The 17,920-nt window shown below is 34.1% G+C and overlaps 2 protein-coding genes across 8 annotated transcripts; both read left to right on the forward strand.

Moving 5' to 3' along the window:
• Positions 1 to 490: 490 nt before the first annotated feature.
• On the forward strand, positions 491 to 5,868 carry LOC101218116 (probable ADP-ribosylation factor GTPase-activating protein AGD13). Of its 2 annotated transcripts, XM_031887128.1 has the most exons (10): positions 491 to 728; positions 1,451 to 1,525; positions 1,652 to 1,733; positions 1,952 to 2,027; positions 2,397 to 2,560; positions 2,746 to 2,881; positions 3,072 to 3,197; positions 3,342 to 3,437; positions 4,286 to 4,567; positions 5,732 to 5,868. In XM_031887128.1, the coding sequence occupies exons 2-9, from the start codon at positions 1,486 to 1,488 to the stop codon at positions 4,565 to 4,567; spliced, it is 1,002 nt and encodes a 333-aa protein (XP_031742988.1). In that variant the 5' UTR covers positions 491 to 728; positions 1,451 to 1,485; the 3' UTR covers positions 5,732 to 5,868. The 2 variants fall into 2 exon arrangements, with proteins under 2 accessions (XP_031742988.1, XP_004134589.1); XM_004134541.3 differs by lacking the exon at positions 5,732 to 5,868 and having other exon boundaries at positions 4,286 to 4,859.
• A 2,764-nt stretch (positions 5,869 to 8,632) lies between these two features.
• On the forward strand, positions 8,633 to 17,903 carry LOC101212842 (2-succinylbenzoate--CoA ligase, chloroplastic/peroxisomal). 6 transcript variants are annotated; one of them, XM_011660021.2, is made up of 12 exons: positions 8,634 to 9,094; positions 9,166 to 9,238; positions 9,685 to 9,853; positions 9,992 to 10,090; positions 10,352 to 10,449; positions 10,606 to 10,799; positions 11,476 to 11,603; positions 12,001 to 12,389; positions 13,637 to 13,714; positions 13,807 to 14,335; positions 17,188 to 17,402; positions 17,502 to 17,566. In XM_011660021.2, exons 1-11 carry the CDS (start codon positions 8,895 to 8,897, stop codon positions 17,220 to 17,222), a joined length of 1,992 nt encoding a protein of 663 aa, XP_011658323.1. In that variant the 5' UTR covers positions 8,634 to 8,894; the 3' UTR covers positions 17,223 to 17,402; positions 17,502 to 17,566. The 6 variants fall into 6 exon arrangements, with proteins under 6 accessions (XP_031742986.1, XP_011658323.1, XP_031742983.1 ...); XM_031887127.1 differs by having other exon boundaries at positions 8,929 to 9,094; positions 9,159 to 9,238; XM_031887126.1 differs by lacking the exon at positions 13,637 to 13,714 and having other exon boundaries at positions 8,633 to 9,094.
• The last annotated feature ends 17 nt before the right edge of the window (positions 17,904 to 17,920 follow it).

Below are 17,920 nucleotides of genomic sequence, written 5' to 3' on the forward strand. Positions count from 1 at the left end.
AAATATAAATACCTATATTTTAAACGACAAATTTGTTTACTTTGTATTTTATTATTTTTAATTGAGAGACGATAATTTAAAAACAACAGTTTCAAACAATAAACGGCAATTCAAATGCAACCATCCTTTTCATCCAAATCCAATTTGTAAATCTTTGAATCCTATCAAGAATCATTAAAATTAAGAATGAATGATTTTTTTGTTAATATATACAATTTGTTAAAAAAAAAAAAAGTTAAAATGAATGAAACAAAAAAGAAGGCAGTGAAGAAAAGTAGTTAGTCGTTACAAACAATTTCACAACGCAACGTTTCTTTCAAATTCTGATGGCTAACAACCCCTAATTGAAATTCTTTTTTTCTTTTTCCTTTCCTTTTTGAGTTCCCCAAATTGAATTATTTCATATATATATATATATATATATTTGCAAAGGATATATTATTAAATTATGTTCTCATAAATTGTTTTTTAATATTGAAAAAGGAAAAACTGAATGATTCATATCCATTCCATTCCACTTTTCTCAAAGTTACAAACCGCCCCCTTCTCCCTCCCCCTAACGAAAAAGATATTAAAAAAAGGAGGAGGAGGGTGGAAGAAGAGAGTTCTGCAAATTTCAATCATCCACATCAACGGGGTATTGAAGATTCAGATTTTTCCTGCCCAATCCCCTTTTTTTCTTTTTCCATTTCTCATCATCGGTTTTCTTCAATCATCGATCTCACTGGGTATTTATCATTTTCTACTTTAATCATTTCTTATTGACTTTATTCTTCAATCATTGGGAATAATCTCTCATAATTTTCGTTTCCATTTCCCGTTTTCTTTCTGGGTTTTTTTTTTTTTTCGAATTTTGTTGATCGTATAGATGTTGATTGAGCGTATTTTCTGATTATGGATTCCTTATATATAGGGGCCTTCTTCCTGTTAGCGATTCATTGTTATTGTAAACTTTTTAGCTGATTTGGATGTATCGACCACATTTAATGTTTTGAATGTTGAGAGGATATAATTTTCTGGGGCTTTTCCCATCTTGTGAATTCTGTTTCCATTTCGCCCGATGGAAGAGTCCCAAAGTTTTGCTTCTATTAGAGCTGGAGGAAACAGGAAAAAGAAAAAAAGATAAATAAATCTCAGGTTAATTTTGGTTGCTAATTTTTCTCGTTTTTGGAATTATTGCATCTGAGGTTTTGGTAAAGAAAAAACTCTTCCAATTTCATTTTTCTTGGACTCGGTCGTTTTTGGCATGTAATCCTCGAGATGAAGAATTTGGGTGTCCTTTTGCTGCTGATGCCATTATTTAACTTTATTCTACTATTGTTATTTGTTCATTGTAAGCGTTAGTGTGAATTTATATCTATGCTGATTCAGAGTATAAAGGGGTCTTTTTAGAATTGTGTGTGTTTGTTTGTTGGGTTGAGTTATTCAAGCTGCTTTTGTCGAAACATAGGATTTGTTGGATGATCGTCTATTACTGGCGGAGCAATGAATAATCGTGCAATGGAACTTGGGAGGCCTGGCTCAGGTGGTATCCTTACTGAATTCGAGAATCAAACTATATATGAACCGATTAAACTATCTTCTGCAAATGCATATATTGTATCTATTGTGGCCTTGAAAATAACGTTAGGCCTTTTCTGGTCATGTTCAGGCAAAAGAAGATTAAAGGATCTATTGCTTTTAAAGGATAATCGCTTTTGTGCAGATTGTCGCGCTGCAGATCCTAAATGGGCGTAAGATTTCTTCATTCCTTTGCCAGATAGAATGAAATGTTATACACTGCTTAAGAACTAGAATTTACTGGTTAAGAATGTTTACTAGACATAGTGATTACATTGTTGGCAGATTATTGAACTGGATTTAGATATACTGTATCTTAGTTTCCTGTTCTGCTAACCATGACTTTTCTTTCAATCTCAATAACATTTAGGAGGATGTGTTTTTTTTTCAGGTCAGCAAATATTGGAGTTTTTATATGCTTGAAATGTTGTGGCGTTCATCGAAGCCTCGGTTCACATATATCTAAGGTGAGAAAAAGAGGCTGTTGGTCCCAAAAACTGTGTGGAAAGATTATTACTGATATGCAGCAATCTACCACTTGCGAGATAATTTTCTTTTTCCACAATTTTGTTTTTATCTCGAATCCATGCATATTGAAGCTCCTTCATTGGGGAGGTGGGGTTTGCATGAGGGATGCATTGGGTTTGACTTGCAAAATTTCTTTGATTTGCATTTCCAAAGAATATGCAAAGTGGAAATACTATCTATACATCCTTTGTTTCTTACTTCCATTGAGTATGTCTTTTGCAAGACAATTATCAAGTTCTTGATTTTCATTTTTTTAGCAATACAACATTGTACAAATTTTTCTAACATGGTTATTTGATTTGGACTAGGTGTTATCAGTGACTCTGGATGAATGGAATGATGATGAAATTGATGCAATGATAGAAGTTGGAGGAAATTCTTCTGCAAATGCTATTTATGAAGCCTTTCTTCCTGAGGGATTTTCAAAACCTGGACCTGATGCCACCCACGAACAACGTTCAAAATTTATTCGGTTAGAAATGATTAAATAACTGTGAAATGTATCCATGTTAAGGCATTCTTTTTCTTGTCCACCTTCACTATAGCCCATCTAGTAAGAATTTCAAAAGAAACTGTTCAATTAATGGACTCTGTTAATAATTTCACACTTCGTGCGGTTCCCTTATTTTTGTTTATTCATTATTATTTTTAATACAGGTCCAAATATGAACTTCAAGAATTTCTGAAACCGAGCTTGAGAATTTTATCGTCCAACTCAGACAAAAGCAACATCCAAGCAAGCTTTTCTTCAAAGATCATGAACAGTTTTCGTTCTAATTCTTCACAAAAATCAGTGAGCTCTTGCTATACCTTTTGTTATTAGTTTTTCTTAAATTATATAACTTTGTTAATTTACACAAGTGTAAATTAGTTTTTGACTAATGAATAATGACATCTAGCCTATAGTATAAGTTTCTTAATATATTTTTTTTTATTTTCTAAATTTTTTATTACTAAAACTCAACTATATCTGTAAATTAAAGCAATCACAGCAAGGTATGGTAGAGTATATTGGATTATTGAAGGTCAAAGTGATTAAAGGGACAAACTTAGCTATCAGAGATATGATGTCGAGCGATCCTTATGTAGTCATGACTCTCGGTAAACAGGTTAGTAGTTTTCTCATTAACTTTCTTTGTGAACATCTAATTGTATATTGTTGTCTTAGAATTTGATCATATTTATAAGTAATGATTGTGCCATTCCATCTCACCTCGATGTAGATCATAACATTATGCTGTTTTTTCTTTTAGACTGTCCAGACAAGTGTAGTCAGGAGCAACTTGAATCCTGTGTGGAACGAGGAACTAACACTATCTGTACCTCAAGGTTTTGGATCTATAAAGTTGGTAAGTCTTTCTAAAGCTATTTCTACATGGTTCTCCGTGCTTAACTGATCATTCTAGTCTTTTTATAATAACTAAAGTTTGTTCTCCATCAACTAGTTTCATTACCATCAATCTATACTTAGTATGCACGAAATATTTGTATAAGATGGTAATATACTTGTCATCTTGTTTGAATGACTCAAGTGTTCTCAAATTCTTGTATGATTATGTTTGAATGACTCAAGTGTTCTTAAATTCTTGTATGATTAGTTCGTTAGCACGTTAGTTAGTTTACATCTTATAGGCTAGCCATTAGATAGTTGCAAATAGAAAGACTCATATTACATTGCTACTAGCTTTATCTTTATTGCTATTGAAATCGAATTTATCTGACTACATAAGATAACGTGGTTGAGATATTCAAGGCTCAGTTTGATCATTTCGGTTACTTTTTATATGCTTATTATGTCTCATTGTGTTTGGAGCATTAGACTCTTCATTTATCAATAAAAAGTGTTATTTCCATTTCAATATATATATATATAAATAAGGTTTATGGTTTATATATGTACATACATACACATATATAGATATACATATATGTCCGTGTGTGAAGTTATGTTAAATGGACGAGAGAATACAAGAACCAAATTTAGTAATTTTCAAAGTTAACAAACAATTTGTTTAAAAGATCATTTTTCCTTTATTGTATGATGTGTTGCTCTAGTCTTAAACGAAGTTCAACGATTTCGTTTTGAACGATTATCTTTTCTCTTACAATACATACACATTAATAGGAAACACCGTAGAATTTGTCAAACTCTAATGCTATGGTTATTGACAAATACTCTTTTATTACCAAATTGCAGGAAGTATACGACTATGACACATTTTCAGCCGACGACATAATGGGAGAAGCAGAGATTGATCTCCAACCCTTGATAACATCCGCAATGGCATTTGGAGATGCTGGAATGTTCTCAAACATGCAAATTGGTAAATGGCTGAAATCGCACGACAATGCTCTCATTAACGATAGCACCGTTAATATTGTTGATGGAAAGGTGAAACAAGAGATAGCTCTCAAGCTTCAAAATGTGGAATCGGGCGAACTAGATCTAGAGCTAGAATGGATGGCTCTTGAACAATAGGTACATATAAATCCATCCTAATTTTATTGAAATATGAGTGGTTAGTTATCTGGTATAGTCATTCTTATAGAATGGTATTGTGTATTTTTTTTCTTTCTTTTATTTGTTTTTCTTCTCTATATTGGGCTGAAATTTTTGTTTATCCATACTTTGTGGTCAGTAGTTGTAATTCTATGTATTCTCAAAATCTGATCACATACTTTCACTTGCTTTGCCCATTGGAGTTGAAACTCAACTTAAACATCTACATTTCAATATTCTTGTGCATTATATAAGCTACCTAATTTTTAAATTTTGATTTGAATTTCAAATGTGTTACAAATAAAGTGAAAAGCTTATTACTAATTGAAAAACAAAATTAATCCTCCATCAAATTTATTTAAAATAGTTTCATAAATTAGATTACCAACATGATAATTTTGTATAAGTTTGAGAGCTTAATTTTTACTATTTTAATGTTCATGATATAATAGCAACTACGACTAAAGTTTTGATTTATGTTATTTTCCTTATTTAATAATAAAATATGTAAAAGTAACTAGTTTATCACTATTAAATCAACCATTTTTTTTTTTTGGTCAAAAGTTAACACCAAAAGCTTCATCATTCATATCTTTTGAAAAAGAAAAGGAAACCAACAAACAACCTAATATAATAATACCTCATGACAATTCCATTAATAATTGGGTATGGTGAGTCTAATTATTTTAATTTCAAATCTGATCAGATTTCTTATTCAAAATCTACAGTCCCCACAGCTTATCATACTTACATGAAAAATCAAGAAGAGAATATTATTTACTTATAGAAGAGGCAAACTCCAAACTCCAAACTCCAAACTCCAAACTCCAAACTCCAAACAAACTTCTCCTGTTTTTTTTCTTTTTATTAATATAGACAAATTAATTGATACATGAGATTTATAGATTCCCAAACAAACAATTAATGGCAATAAAATTGTCTAATTAGATAATAAAATCAAATGTGAATTCTCAAACGGTAAGAAAAAATTGGAACTAAGAAAAATATGGCTATTTCATGACAGCTAAATTCTTGGTGTAAAGTTATCATCAATTATGATTATGATGATAATCATACTTTTATTTGTGATTATTATTTGGTGATAACGGCATTGATCTTTTATTTTTGGCCTTAAAAATGTAGAATAACGTAGAACCCACTAATAAAGTGACACCTGTAATTCCACAAGCCGCCGTCGCCACCAATAATGCATTTCTCAGTCGTTTATTTCCACCGTCATGGTGGTTCCACCATCCCGGCGATTCACTCGAATTCAAGGTCTTCGGTATCGGCAATGCCACTTCCGGTGTCGGCGACGCTATTCCTCCGAAAAACGATCGCATCTCCGGTGACGATTTGTCTCCAACCGGTGGAGGGCTCTGAAACTCCAACCCATGCTCTGACGGGCGTATCTCCGACACTGCCGCGATCGATGCGATCAGTGAGAAGAAGGCGACGATGGCCGCCGAGGATTTGATGGGAATCATTGTGGGTGATTCCAGTGGGGGGGGATTTGGTTGGATTAGAAAGCAGTAGTGGAGAATTAGGGAAGGGATAGGGAATAAGAAAGGGGAGAGAGTGATTGAGAGATGTTAGGGATAATCATGGGAAGAAGATTGGGATTTGGCGTAAAGGAGAAGCAAAGGAAAGCGGTTTTAAAATCTTGTTTTTTCTTTTTTGTTTCCGGAAACTTTATTTTCTGTTTGGTACTTTGGACAAAAGGTTTGTGGAGAATGGGTATAAGCTCAAGCATCGCATTTCTATATCACTAAATAATACCAACATTTCTTCACACACAAATACTAATAATACTGAATATTATTTTATAAACAAAAAAAATAAGAATACTTTGACAAAATATTTATTTATATTTAGATCATAATTATAGAGGGAGATTATAATCATAGGATATAAAATAATCCAAAGTGATGTATTTGAGTGGACAAGATTAAAACTTTGTACCAACTCTAATCATGATTTCAAAATTTCATCCATTGACTTAGAATATAAAAATAATTGAGAGGTTGTTTAGAATTTCTTTTCTTTTTTTTTAAGTTGTAACTCAGACCCAATTTGTTAATCTTTTTTTTTTTTTAATATTTAAAATGCTATTTTTTAAATAATTTTGTCAGTGTCCCATACTTCTATATTTTCTGTACCTACTCATTTATTGTTATTTAACTTAGGTGTTTATATATATATATATATATTGATTTATTCCATGTGGGTTTCAAAAAAACCTTTTTGTTTAATCTGATTAAGAGGAGAAATAAAATATGGTTTAGACTGAATTATAATTAATGTTCATGTGAGCTATAAATAAAATTAAATACGATGATAGTATCTATGATTTTGAGTGTTTTAAATTAAATTACAAGTTTACTCTTGAGTTTGATCGTTGGCTTACTTCTCTTAGTTTGATCTTACTTTTGAGTTGGCCAATGTGAGTTATTTGCATTGATAAGGTGTTGTTATCATACATTTTGATGACTAAAGACACGAAGTGTATAATTCACATAAGCATGTTGAAGTAAGGTCGTTAGGTTCATCGTCGTCGGTAGATTACTTACTCTTTCTTCTTGGATTTTCAAATAGGCATACTTATAATGTTCTTCTTTTAACTCTTGTGACGTTTATTAGGGTAATTAGTGTCCACGAGATTGCATTTATTTTAACAATCACCAAATTGGACGTAGTGCTAGTACGGTCTTAGATGGATTGTGACTCTGTAGATTTAAGACTTCAAAGCCAACGTTGAGCTCACTTTGAATATCTTGAGTCTGGACAATTAGCTTTCGAATTGAGGATCTCTGTTTTTTCCTTGTGGAATGCACACTTCTCCAAGCCATCTTTCGACATTCTATTGGTACACTCAAATTGTATATTTTTCATCTTAACAATCGGATCATTTCCAACTATCTAACTCAACAATAACTGAAAGGTGGTCCATTATTGACACTATTTAAACCTCTTCTAGGATTGCGTTCAATAATTTTAGTATTATTGACATTATTAATTATTACTTTACAATCGTACAACAAAATAATGTAGTTTAGTTAATTAAATAATTGTATATTTAATTACATTTACACCCTCAAATTCCACGAAATAATTAAGGGAGTTAATTTAAACTTTAAATACTACATTTATCACTGACTAACATTACCAATCTTTAATTAATTGTTTTAGTGAGGTTATTCCTACTAATGGTTGCCTACCTTTGACTTTTCTTTCTTATTTTTCCAATCAAGTGGAGAGATGAAAGAAATCCAAATAATTAGTTATTTTTTTCTTTTAAAACATTATTATTTATTATCTTTCGTCCTAATACTTTTATTATAACACCGTTTTAGTTTAGAGAATTGTAAAAAATAGCAAATTTGACAAAATATTTACAAATTCTATCAATAATAAACATTTGATATTCAGTTATATTCTTTTATGAATTATGTTGATACCCAAGGATATCAATTACTATTATTTATATAATCTAAAAATTTTATCTTTTATTTTAAAAAAAATACTCTCAAATATATATATATATATATAATTTTATTGTGGTGAAATTTATTAGATCTTGTTTGAACAAAAACTATCTAAAATTGTAATAATCATTGAATACCCTTTTGTAGTTTTCAATTAACAACCATCAACACTATTGATTCAAAACTTATATTTACTACGGTGTTTACTACTTGTTATGATTTTTATTATTTTATATTAACTGTCTTCTTATTTACTACAACGTTTGTTGTTTTATTTTTAAATTAAACTAAAATAATTTATAACTTAAACATTTACTGTTATAACTCAAACTAAAACAATATAACGATAAGTTACTATAATTTAAACTATATAGAATAATTTATCTGTTGTTTAGTTCAATAACGAGGATAAATGTAAAGAATCAATTAAAACGTTATTTGAAAATTATTGGACCAAATTTGAAATTAAGAAATAAGCAAAAAAAAAAAGAAAGACTATATCTATATATATATATTTATATGTGAAAAGGATAAAAGAGGAAGAAAAAAAAGAGAGTGGGAAGCAAATTGTTATTTGTTGGGGGCTGACCGTTGTCTCATGCGAAGAGCAAAAAAGAGTGGATGAAAAAATGAATTAATCTCGTTGTGGTGTGTGATAGTAGCAGAGTGACCACCCAATCAAAAAGCAGCATCAGATTTCCGATTTGGCGGTGACCATTGAAACGCCACAGCCATGTGAGTTTCAAACAATCGACGCCCAACCAACCAACCAAACCTCTTCCCTCCTTTCCCAACTTTCCCAACTTTCCCAACTTTCCCAAATGACCAATTACTCTCTCCCTCACATCTGCCAGTGCCTCACCCGCATAGCCACCGCACCTCGACCTTCCCCACTCACCCTCGCCGCCAACAGACCTCAGACCGGCCAGCAGTTCGTCAACAGCGTCTTCGCGCTCGCCCGAGGCCTGCTTGATCTCGGTCTCCTTCCGGGAGATGTTGTTGTCATTTCTGCTTTCAACAGGTTCTTTTTCTCTTTCTGCTTTATAGTTTTCTTCAATTTGGAATTGTAACTTTGAGTTTTCTAGCTGGCAGTGATTGGTACTTGGAGTGGTTGCTTGCGGTTGCATTTGTTGGCGCCATTGCTGCTCCTCTGAATTACAGATGGGTATGTTGAGTTTTTGTCGTGTTGAATGTAGAATGGTTTTTGTGGAAGTACATGCGTAATTGCATATAACAGTAATGATGCCTCTCAGTGCGTATTTCTGCTTTTGTGTTTGGAAGTCACGTTGATATCTCCGCTTGCATGCATGAATTTCTGTATGTAGAAGAACTTTGTGCTATACATCTTTTGGTATTCGGTTTTGAAGGGAGTGTCTAGTTTGATGAGTTGTTCTTTTTCATTCGGTGCTTGATGAACGTGCTAGATGTTTGTTGTTGAGATTTCTGAATTCAAAGGGTTGCGTGGCACAAATAAAACGATCAATAGCCTACTTGATTCCGAACCTGAAAATTCAATATATCTGCAAATTGTTTGTTCTGTTACTTCTGTTAGTTTTTCTTGGCTCTTGCCATTAATTGACATGCGTGGAACATACTTTTTTCGACGTGTAGAGCTTCGAAGAGGCACTATCTGCAATGGTAGCCGTGCAGCCAGTGATGTTGGTTATCGATGAGGGCGGCTGTCAATGGTATTCAAAGCTTCAAAACAATCACATACCTTCCTTGAGATGGCATGTCTTCATTGGTTCCCATCTACCGGGTTATGACAAGACAAGGGGAGGTGTGTAGTGTATTTGGTTTTTTTCCATACAAAGCAAAGTAGAAGAAACTAATGTGCTAATTGCTATTTTTCAATTTTCTGTTTCTTTCTTTGATTACTTTATCAACCTTTCTAATGCATGCGACTACAACTTGTCAGCATTGACCTCTGAAGAACTGAAGAAGCATTATGTAATAAACATGCCTCCAAATTTCCTCCATGCACCTGAAGGTGTAGCTCTAATATGCTTTACTTCAGGTCTGTGTTTTGCTTCGACTTCACTTTCTTTTTATGACATGCTGGTTGAAGTGACATTGAGCGCCAAAGTTGTCAGCACTCCTTCTAGATAGTTTTGTGGCAAGAACTGACATTTTTCTTTTAGTAGTTTGGTTCATATAAAGCATTTTGAAGCACCCATGACTTTTCTTGTAGACTTTATTCTGGTGTTATCTAAAGCTAAGAGTTTGCCCCCTGAGTTTAGAACTCACTGATTTGTTTTGACCGTCTTATTCATTGTAGGAACAACTGGAAGGCCAAAGGGTGTCGCTATCACACACTCGGCTCTGATTGTACAGACCCTTGCAAAAGTTGCTATTGTTGGTTATAGTGAGGATGATGTATGCTTTTCTGTAATATATGAAGGCTCTATCCATTAGGTTTAAGCATACAAAAGTCTTAGTATATTCCTTGAAGAGGCATTCAGTGGATGAATTCTAGAGCTCAAGTAGTTCAAGCAGAAATGACCCTGATGGTTTTAAGTGTCACATTTTCAGGTTTATTTACATACTGCTCCTTTGTGTCACATCGGTGGTTTGTCATCAGCCATTGCCATGCTAATGCTTGGAGCTCGCCATATATTAATTCCTAAGTTTGAGGTTAAGTCTGCTGTTGAAGCAATAGATCTATATGGTGTGACTTCTTTAATCACTGTCCCAGCGATGATGGCTGATTTAGTTTCTTTAATCAGGTGTCTTTATTTGTGCTTTGTTGGACTTATCCTACTTCTCTTGATGTTTGTTTCATTTAAAAGAATTCTTTTCTTTCAAAAAAGAAAAAGAGACCATTCTTGAAAAATGTATTCATGTCTATTCTCTTGAAAGGCATTTGTAATGTATCAAAACTAAGGAAATTTTAGTTCTCAAAGGGAATTTTTGTTGTGAAAAAGAATCGTCAAAAGTTTAAGGTCATTGTTTGTGAACAGTTGTCAAAATGCTCATCTATCTTTTAGAACAGAAATTTAATGAAACATTGTTTCTAAAAGTAGTTTTAATTTAATGTAATTTTAACTTTACGTTCTTTTAACTTTTTTTTTAAATATTTGTAAGTTGTTACATTTTGGTTTCCTAGTCTCATAGATTCTGAGCTCTATTTATGGATAAATATTCTTCTTTGACTATTTCTCATTGTGTTATTTTCTGGAAAAGAAAATGAATTTGTTTTCAACTGTTCTTAAAAATTGTTCTGTGCAAATCTACCACCTTGCAAAATCCACAAGGTGATGTTTCCTCTAGTTCGACTGTTTGGTCTTTATGTCAAAATGACTACTCTGAAGCTTGGTTTTCTTGGCCGTTTGAAACTGGCATGGGTGTGCTATGGTTTGTGAAGGTGTCAATTATCTCACTTAGCTCTTATACAAATTTCAGGGAAAGAGATAATGGCAAAACAAGAGAAAGTGTGAAGAAGATATTAAATGGAGGTGGGGGGCTACCATTAGAGCTAATCAAAGATGCCGTGGGCATTTTTCCTAGAGCTAAGCTTGTGTCAGCTTACGGTTAGTTTCTTGTATCTTATCTTTTCCTCTTGTGAGCTATGAATCTGTTAGGAACCAAGGTAGTATTGGATGCCTTTGTCCCACATTGCTTAGAGTGAGATAACCAATGTGGTACTTAAGTGGCTTGGCTCTCTCACCCCGTTAACAGCCTTTTGGGTTGTAATTCTCCAAGATGATTAGATTAGATTAAATTTCATACCGTTTATTTATTGGAACAATTTTAAAACAATGTGTTTGCTTTAGTAGGAAAGGAATTTTTGCATGTAGTGTAAAATAAATTGTTGAATCTGTTGATCTGGGTCTCATTATTTTCTTATTTTACTTTTTTAAAAGGTGTTTTAAATTCCTATGTTTTTCTTATATCTTATATTTCAGCTTCTTTTTTTTTACCTGTCAGGGATGACTGAGACATGCTCATCATTGACCTTCCTGATGCTTTGCGATCCAATGGGAGAAACTTCTGTTCCACACTTCCAGAGTTATGAGCATTCAAAATGTCGTTCAGTATATCAACCAGAGGGTGTTTGTGTTGGCAAGCCTGCCCCTCACATAGAAATAAAGATTTCTTTGGATGGTTCTTCTAATGTTGGGAGAATTTTAACAAGAGGACCACATTTAATGCTTAGGTACTATGATAAAATTTCTGCAAGGCCATCAAATGATGCCAATGACGTTTGGTTTGACACAGGCGATATTGGCTCAATAGATGATAATGGTAATCTGTGGCTTGTTGGACGATCAAATGGCAGAATAAAAAGTGGTGGAGAGAACATTTACCCCGAGGAGGTATCATTATTTCCTTTTATCTGGGTAGCATCATTAGAGAATTTCTAGACACCTCTTAGTCTTACCTACGTTGATTTAATCTCTTTTTCGTTTGTCTTCACCTAACAATTTTCTTTTGCAGCACTATTTATGCTTATAACCGGACAAGCAAACACTGGTATATGAAACCAGAACGAAATAAATAGTTTCATTCAAAGTTTGGTGAACTTGAAAGTCATTTCTTTGTTTTTTCCTCCCTTTTTAGTTGTTAAGTTCTATAGATATACTATTGCTTGGCCTAAACACGGACTAATTCTTTAGAGTTTGTAAATTCAACGTGTTTGAAAACTTCGTAAAGAAAATATTAACAGCATCCTATATAATTTGAATCTTGATCTCTAACAAAGAATTGTCTAATCTTCTCACCGATGGAAGCAATTTCATTGCATTGATTGCAGAGCATATATGGAAGCTTGATAATTGTATTAATCTAGTTGTCGAATAGGACACTATTTTGCAGGCTGTATCTTTGGCTTGTTGTTAATCTATTTTGCTTGAGAGAAAACTGAGGGATTTTGAAGGTTTAAAGAGATCAAGGAGGTTATTTGAATGCCTCTCATGAAAATGTAAAGTTGGGTTACATATGAAATCAAACCTTTATTTACCGGATATAATCTTGTTACAGATCCTAAGACAATTAACATAACAGAGACGCACCACCCAGCCGTGCTTAAAACAACTAAGTGCGGCTATATTCCTAACCTCAACAACGGTTAAACAAAAATGTCAACAGTGAGAAGTACAGAAAAACAGAAACAGTAAACAATAAAGATGGCTGGGAGATAAATATAAACACGAGCCTACACAGACCTACATCAATTAGTTTAAATTTTACATGGTTTTTCTTTGCTTTGTTAGTAAGCAGTCAGAACTCCTTTTAATTTACCTTTTTGGAGGCTCCTTCATTTAGTTCAAGCCTCTGTATTTGTATATCCTTTCTCTGCTTTCTTTCATCTGAATGAAAGCAGTTCTGCCCTTTCCCCTCCCACCCTCCATTATAAAAAATAAAAGGAAAAAGAATTTCCACTCTAGCAGTTGAGAAGAGCACAATAGTATTAAGTGTCTTTGTATGGTCAGTATATATTTATGAATTTATCTTGTTGAGAAATTGCTAAGTTTAATACTTAGCATATGTATGGGTGTGGGTTGGACAAAGCCAATAAAATTTTGGTTAATAAATGGGATTAAACCATATTTAACTATTGCAGGGGAATTCTTCTACTAGTTACACTAATATTGATTCATCTTGTGAAGTAGATTACACAAATGAGTTTACCACAAATGAGGTAAGTTAAGTGACATTCAGATTTGTTGATCTATGATGTAATGATTTGTGCTGACTGTAAATGATTTTCATCATAATTTCATTGTTCTACAGATATTCAAAGGTCGAGAAGCTCTAATTAATTGGACACGAGAGGTTGGAAAGAGAAAGGGATTGGTTATAGTCATAAAGACATCTGATGCAGGCGTGAATGGTAGGAGGCCTAGAATTTCTTTTGGGTGTGAGAGAAGTGGGAGATATAGAAGGATGTCAAAATTGGAAGTTTTAGGAGACAAAGGAGCACGCAAGCTTACTGGAACCAAAAAATGTGGATGCCCCTTTTTATTGAAAGGACAAAAGTTGACCACTGATGATGATTGGATGGTAAAAGTAGTCTGTGGAATACATAATCACGTTGCAAATAAAAACATGGAAGGACATACATTTGCAGGGAGGTTATCGCAAGAAGAGAATGAGATTTTGATGAACTTGTCTAACTCATCAGTCCGTCCTAAAGATATATTGAGTACATTGAAGAGTCGTGATGCTCAAAATGCTAGCACAATGAAGACTATATATAATGCTCGTCATCGACAAAAGAGAGTTGAGAAGAAACAAAAACCAGATATGCAAGAACTTTTTGGTGAGTTAGCTACATAACACTAAATTGAGGTCCAGAATTTTATGAATTGGTTGTGAGAGTGCTAGACAAGCCGTGTCTATGAAATGAGGGCCTCCCATAAATCTCGAGTCGATTTAAGCTCACAAGCATTGGACAAATGTAGGTATGGTTTAGTTGATTAAACAATAGTAGAACTATAGCATTTTATTTATGCTATCTATCTTGTTATTGGAAATATTGGATAATATATTATTAACAAGAATAAGTGGTAGATTATAGGCTTCTGGCTAACAAGATGGACCATCTTTTGCTAACTCAGATTGATTGGGCACTCTTTTGGGGTTTTCCATGCTTTTATTGAATAGGAAATAAAATATCTCATTGATTCAATTAGTTTCAAAAGGTATGGAAACCTCTAACCCATCCCATGCTTCCAGGTTCTATTGGAAGTTTGAATTTGAACAGGCCTGCATGATAAATGGGGAGGTATATCTTGAATCCTCCTTTTGGTAGCAGTGGAGGTCTTTTCTGGTCAATACGGTCATGCTGGGTTTTTATTTATTTCTTTGAGATTTGGTCAGGGAAGCTAGAAGATCTCTTGTATTAGTGATAACCAAGGACTTTACTCCCCCACCCTTTTTCCTCGCTATTTTCATAATTAGTTTGCTAGGGTCCTTCTCTCTCTCAAAATCCCCTCTGAACACAACAAAGGAATGGATAAGTTGGTTAGAAACTTTCTCTGGGATGGTGGAGACTATAAACAGTGTATGCATTTAATCAAGTGGGAGTGGGCAACAAATATCATTGTGGGAGGCTGGACATCAACTTCACAAAAATAGAATCTTTGCTCTATTTTTGTTAGTTTCTTTAAAAAAATAATCACACTTTCATTGAGGAAAAAAACAAAAGAATACACAGACAGAAAAAATGAAGCCCACAAAAACGAAGAGGTTCCTGAAAGAAAGGCCTCCAATGAAGCAAAATAATGCTAGGATAACGATTACACAAAAAAAAGGAAAGAAAGATTTCAAAAAAAAAAAAAAAAGAAGAAGAAGAAGCTTTGTGGCTAAAGCCCATAAAGAAATAAGGAGTCTAGCAAGGGACCAACATTCAAAAGGATTAAGCTTGTTCCCTTGAAAGATTCTATTGTTCCTCTCGCTCTAAAGCCCCACAAAATAGCACATATTCTTGCTTGCCTAAAAAACTTTCCGTTCTCCCTAGAGAGTGGAAAAATAACTTTTCAATCATCTCTCTACAACTGCAATGTCTAGCCAACTCAACACTAAACTCATGAAAGAAGCAAATCCGTTTTTCGCAGGCAAAGTACTCTAAAGAATGTAATCAAGATTCTCTGCTGCCTTCTACTAAGACTGTGCTCCAACACGATGCTATTGAATGCATGTTGGGCCGATCTCTTATCGGCACTGGAAATGTGTTTAGTTATTTGAGAGGAGGGATCATGTCTGATTAGCTAGTTGGTCAAGAAAATGGTAGTAAAGAAGAGAACGCTGGGATTGCTAGATTTCTTGAAGAATTTGCCCAGGCCACCCTCATCCTGAATCGACTTTTGACTAGCTCGACATTAAGAAATAACGTGTATTGGGAATTATTTATCGATGAAAGTTTGAGTTTTAGCTTTATCAATAGCAGAAATAAATACTTTACGGCCCTATCAAATTAAGCATCTTCCTGGCCACCCTCTCCAAGGTGTTCACTGTTCCACTGAGAAAAAACTTTGCTCTATTTTTTAAATGGCTTTAAAGATTCTCTCAAGAAAATAACAACTTTTTGGAAGAAGGCGATCACTTAGTATTTATGGGGCTAGGAAAGACGTTAGAAGGCCTTGGTTAGATATAGCTGAGAATGTTGACTCTTAAAATTTGCTACATTTGAGGCTAACAACGGGGATCGTATCAGACTTTGGAAGGATCGTTGGGTAGATTAGAACAGCTTAGAACATGGTTTCCTAGAACTCTTCACTATTTCTATGAAGAAAAATGCTTCCGTTGCTGCTTGTTGAAATAAGATGAAAGAGGATGAGAATTAGGTTTGGAAAAGAGGCCTCTCGATGGAGAATTACAAAGTCGACTTGGGCTGGTGAATCAGATAAACTAGGGTGGAAGAGGACAAGTTGTGGTCCTTGGGACCCTGAGACTCCTCAAATTCTTTTTCTTTTTCTCTCTCTTTTGAACTCGTTTGATATCATATCCTCCTTGAAAGCCCCTTTGATCTAAGCGGTTTGGAAGTTCCAAACTTCAAAATAGTGAAGGTTTTTCTCTGGTCTCTTGCACATTGAAGTCGGAACCCCTTTGATGGTCGACTGGTGGAAGCCCTAGGTGGCTGTTGTTTAAAAAGGAAGACATGTTGGAGCCTTGCTAGGGGAATCCGATAATCGTTGCTATGGGTCTATTTACTATCCACCACTTCCCCCTAAATGGAATTATGCCCGTCCACTTATCTCTAACCCAATGGCATTTCTGACTATTAAATTTCCCGCCCCCAGGTCGGCTTTCGAGATAGGCCGGTAGGTAACGTCCAGTTAACTAAATTGAAACACTGATTTATCCATGCCTTTCCACAAGATGTCATACATGAATTTCTCTAATTTTTAACTACTAATTTTGGGCATTTGAATACTGGGAGATGGTAAAGAGGAAGTTGAACTCGTAAATCATTTTGGTAGCCGTATCCTGATTTTATATATTTATTCAATGGTAGATTCATTTTATTTTCTGTTTGTAACACTTGAGATTTTTGAAAGCTGATTACATGTTGACTCACATATGGAGTGATTGTTGATGCGTGATCACAAATACATTGAAATTAATCGCAATTTAGTTCAACTTTAGACTCTAGCTGTTTTGGTACTGTAGGTGGAGAGAATTCTATTGCAACATCCGGGAGTTAAACGCTGTGTTGTGATCGGCATTCCTGACTCTCGTTTGACAGAGAAGACTGTGGCTTGTGTTCAATTAGAAGAGGACTGGCAATGGTATGAAACCAATCATGAACTTCTTCGTGGAAAGATTAAGCAGCATCTATCTAGTGCAATTCTTCGTGAACATTGCATGAAATGTAACTTAACTGGGTAACTACTCACCCCACTTCTCTCTTTGATATGCTTTTGACTTGAGAATGACATTTCCCTTGCATTTTGCTGTCCATAATCTTCTTTTATCCTTTGAAGGTTCAAAGTACCAAAGGAGTTTATCAAGTGGGGGAAGCCATTTCCAGTCACTTCAATGGGAAAATTCAAAAGAGACGCAATTCGAAACGAGGTAATATCTCATCTTCGATTACTGCGTAGCACCCTTTGAAACGAAACTGATGAATCCCCAAAAGCCAAGTCAAGGAAGAACGCCTTCTGATTTCAGTTAACTTGAAATCATTTTTAGATTCTTCCCAGTGGGAATTCCAATAGAAAAGTTGAAAGACTTTCTTTATTGATCGAATAAAGCATGTTATCCTTTTTTCCATTCTCCCATTTACAATTTTTCACAATTGCAACGAAATTTTGTAAATATGGTATATTTGTGATGGTGGTTTTGTAATATAGGTAAATATAGCTTTCTTGACTTTTGTCTTGAAACAAAGTGAAATGAAAAT

This window comes from Cucumis sativus, chromosome 6, assembly GCF_000004075.3.
Source record: "Cucumis sativus cultivar 9930 chromosome 6, Cucumber_9930_V3, whole genome shotgun sequence".
NCBI classification, from domain to species: Eukaryota; Viridiplantae; Streptophyta; class Magnoliopsida; order Cucurbitales; family Cucurbitaceae; genus Cucumis; species Cucumis sativus.